The sequence below is a fragment of the Protobothrops mucrosquamatus genome, unplaced genomic scaffold, assembly GCF_001527695.2.
Source record: "Protobothrops mucrosquamatus isolate PMUCROS unplaced genomic scaffold, P.Mucros_1.0 scaffold963, whole genome shotgun sequence".
Lineage (NCBI taxonomy): Eukaryota > Metazoa > Chordata > Lepidosauria > Squamata > Viperidae > Protobothrops > Protobothrops mucrosquamatus.
The window spans coordinates 194,736-198,379 of record NW_015387207.1 but is presented as its reverse complement, the minus strand read 5'-3'; the positions used below and the strand labels follow the sequence as shown (position 1 = coordinate 198,379).

Sequence of the window (3,644 nt, the reverse complement as noted above, 5' to 3'; positions counted from 1 at the left end):
GCACTTATCTGCATGTAAGATAAGATGGGGCATGGAATAATCATTGTTTTTTCAAACCCAGCAACTTTTAAGTTTTGTGGATTCCAACTCTCAAAATTCCCCAACATGCATGGGAATTCTGAGAGTTGAAATCCATACTTCTTAAAATTGCCCAGTTTTTTTTTTAAAAAAATTTTTTGGAATAAATCAAGGCTGTGCAGAAAATGTTCATTGCTACGATCCATTTAATTTTCCTTGCTGCCATCTCTTGCAGTTGAACCACAAAACTTGCCAAGGAAGACCATCCTTTTCTGAAAAAAAAAGGCCTTTGCAATCTCAAGTTTACAGGGATGGAAGGATGCGACCCGGCTGAAATATTTACTAACTTTCAATGCAACTCCACCTTGCTACACCTGAAGTGCTTCATGGTCCTCAACAAATCAGAAAAACCCATTATCGCTGTGCTGTGCCTCAGCATTGGTGGCCTTTGCATCGTAGAGAACTCCTTGGTCCTGTACCTCATCTTTTCTTCTTCAAAGCTTCGGAAGAAACCTTCTTACATCCTTCTCAGCAGCCTGGCCTTAGCAGACACACTGGCGACTATTACGTTTGTGAGCAGCTTTCTTAACTTCCATGTTTTTAATAGGAAAAGTGCTTCCAAGGAGATCTACTTGCTAAAGCTTACTGGAGTCAACACCTCCTTCACAGCTTCCCTTGGCAGCCTGTTCCTGATGGCCTTTGACAGGTACATCTGTCTTCTCCAGCCCAGCCAGTACAAGCAGCTGGTCACCAGAAGAAGAGCTGTGGTGGCTCTGTCGGTGCTGTGGGTTACTGCCCTGTTCCTATCTTCCTTGCCCCTTTTGGGATGGAACTGCTGTAGTCTCCAGTCTACCTGCTCCCAGCTGTTCCCTTTTGTTGCTAACAGCTATCTCTCAAGCTGGATCATCCTGGTTCTGGTTCTCCTGGTTTCCATCATCTATGCATACATGCACGTCCTTTGGAAGGCTCACCAACATACCCTGAACATGAAGAAGCACCATCTGGAAGAAAGCCAACAAAACCCCAAGAGGAGAATTGACATCAAGCTGGCCAAGACTCTGTCGATCGTCCTGATGGTCCTGGTGATATGTTGGTCACCTGGTTTGTTACTCATGGCCTACAGCCTCTTTTCAACAATGGACAAATTTGCCAGGGTAGCCTTTGCCTTTTGCATCACCCTCTGTCTGGTGAACTCAATGGTGAACCCAGCTATCTACGCCCTACGAAGCAAGGAGCTAAGCTCTTCCCTAAGGCGACTCTGCTCTTGTTTGCGGAAGGTGTTGGCCAATTCAGAGACCAACCAGGAAGCAGAAAGCTCTTGAAAGGATGTCCCAGTTGGAAACCGACCCACGTGTTCCTAGGCATCAACATGGGAATTTTCTTCCAGCTGGAACAACCCACAGCACTGAGTCATCCCCAGCTATCCTTGAACTGTAATTCCCAGCTTTGTTCACCACTGGCTTTGGGAATTCCTGATCAGCAATGCAAGATCCCAGCCCTGCTTCTTGTCTAAAGTCTGAAGGGATACCCTTCTTTCTGCTGAAGGATATGTGAGACATATATGCTCAAAAGTTACTAGGGCTAGGATTTGTTTGGGGGGAGGGGCTCCTGAAACCACCGCAAATGTAAAAAGAAAACCTCCCCCCCCTCCATCACAGTGGGGCTCTCCGAGGTCCATCATGGGATTTTGGATTGCACTTCTTGCAGGCAGAAGTTATGCTTTGAGTTCAAACAATCCCAGGTTGCAGGGGGGGGGGGGAAACTCTGGGAGATATCACTAGGTTGCCAAAACAGCACGTAGTAGAACTAATTAATACCTAGTAATAATTTGACTCGTATCCAATTCCTAGAGAGGCAGTTTAAAAAAACAACCCTGAGAACTATCAGCAATAATTAAGTTCAAGAGATTCCCTGCAGCACGATGGCCTTACAATAACTTATGCAGTAAGTCAGGGGTCTTCAAACTTGGCCCTTTTATGACTTGTGGACTTCAACTCCCAGAATACCTCAGCCAGGTTGGACTAGATGACTTCCAAGATCCCTTCCAACTTTATTAATATTATTATTATAAACATGACCCATTTTCCGAGTGCCCCAAGTGTACTCACATAATGTTCTTGCACCAGAAACAGTATAAAATGTCTTTAAAGAAAAATATAGTATAACAAAGTTGGGATGAATTAGAAACAAAAAAACATTTCAAACATTTCAAACTTCCAACTGTCTCTTTTAACATGACTCCAAGAACATTCATTGTAACTTTGAATAGTCACTCAACAAGTGTTGATTAAACGTGGACTACCCGTATAGCTTAGCATGGATGCGTACATCAGCTAATTGTGACTTATTCGATAAATCATAGTTAAATTCACTATGGCGTCAAATGTTCTGTAAAGTCTGCTTCTCTCTCTTTCTCAATAAAGGGGTTTACATCAATATCTTCTGTTCTGCCTTCAGCAAAAGAGAGAGACAGACAGAGACAGAGAGAGACCAAAATTAATGCCATTAAGATACATTTACTTAATTTACATTCAAAGATCAAACAAAAAGACACACTCTACTTTAGAACATGAACATGAAAATCAAGGAACACAAAGAACCTACAAAATAGGTACTATAATATTAAAAATTACAAGGTGTTCCTGATCTGGGATCTCTTGCAGCAACAAGCATAATGCCAGTCAATCACATGGGGAGAACAGCATGCAAAATAACCTGCCTCCAGAAGGTGTGAATGCTCCAACACTGGAAGTTTTTTAAGAAGAGACTGGACAGCCATTTGTCTGAAATGGTATAGGGTTTCCTGCCTGAGCAGGGGGTTGGACTAGATGACCTCCAAGGTCCCTTCCAACTTTATTAATATTATTATTATTATTATAAACATGGCCCAGTTTCTGAGTGCCCCAAGTGTGCTCACGTAGTGTTCTTGCATCAGAAGCAGTATAAAATATCTTAAAAGAAAAATATAGTATAACAAATTTGGGATGAATTAGAAGCAAGAAAACATTTCTTTGACTGACAACTAAAGAACGAAAGAAGAACCAGGGACTCTTTGTACTTAATCAGACAGTTTTTAGACTAAAGATATATTAAAATAATAGCATATGGTCCGTAAATGTTTTTATCAAGGCCACCACACTATTAAAATATCAAAGGCCAGGCATGCTTAGTCAGCAGTGGAAGCAAGAAGACTATGAAGGCCAGCTAGAGTGGCAGGGGCTATGGAGTGCAAGGGACCAAAAGGGCCTAGATGGGTGAAGGGACGGGCAGGTAGGAGGAATTGAAATGCCCCTGTGGTCATAAATGCAGGCTGCCCAGTGCCTGAATTTTGATGGCTTGGCTGCAAGGCAGTGCGACAGCTGTAACTTGGGGACCGGTTTTCTGTCCCTTCATCCAGCATCACCATAACTTCAAATGGTCACAGAACAGATGGCAGTAAGTTGATATAATGGAATGTGTGGACGACCTTGGCAAAAGAGGGGAAGATCCGCTGCCTAGAGAACAATCAGATAAGAGGGAGCTGAGTCCACAGCTGCATAGTGGGTGGATGAAGAGCTTCAGGAGGGACCCTCCCTAAGTCATCGGGCTGTGAAGGTGACAGAGGGAGATTTGTACCTTCTGTACAA

General features: G+C 43.2%; 1 protein-coding gene across 1 annotated transcript; it reads left to right on the top strand.

Annotated features, from left to right (window-relative positions):
* The first annotated feature begins 329 nt into the window (after window positions 1–329).
* CNR2 (cannabinoid receptor 2) lies at window positions 330–1,340 on the top strand. The gene has a single exon (XM_015819662.1). It carries the CDS (start codon window positions 330–332, stop codon window positions 1,338–1,340), a length of 1,011 nt encoding a protein of 336 aa, XP_015675148.1.
* The last annotated feature ends 2,304 nt before the right edge of the window (window positions 1,341–3,644 follow it).

Excerpts from the sequence above, each read along its gene's own strand:
- CNR2 (XM_015819662.1), top strand. The coding sequence starts at position 330 with ATGGAAGGATGCGACCCGGCTGAAATATTTACTAACTTTCAATGCAAC.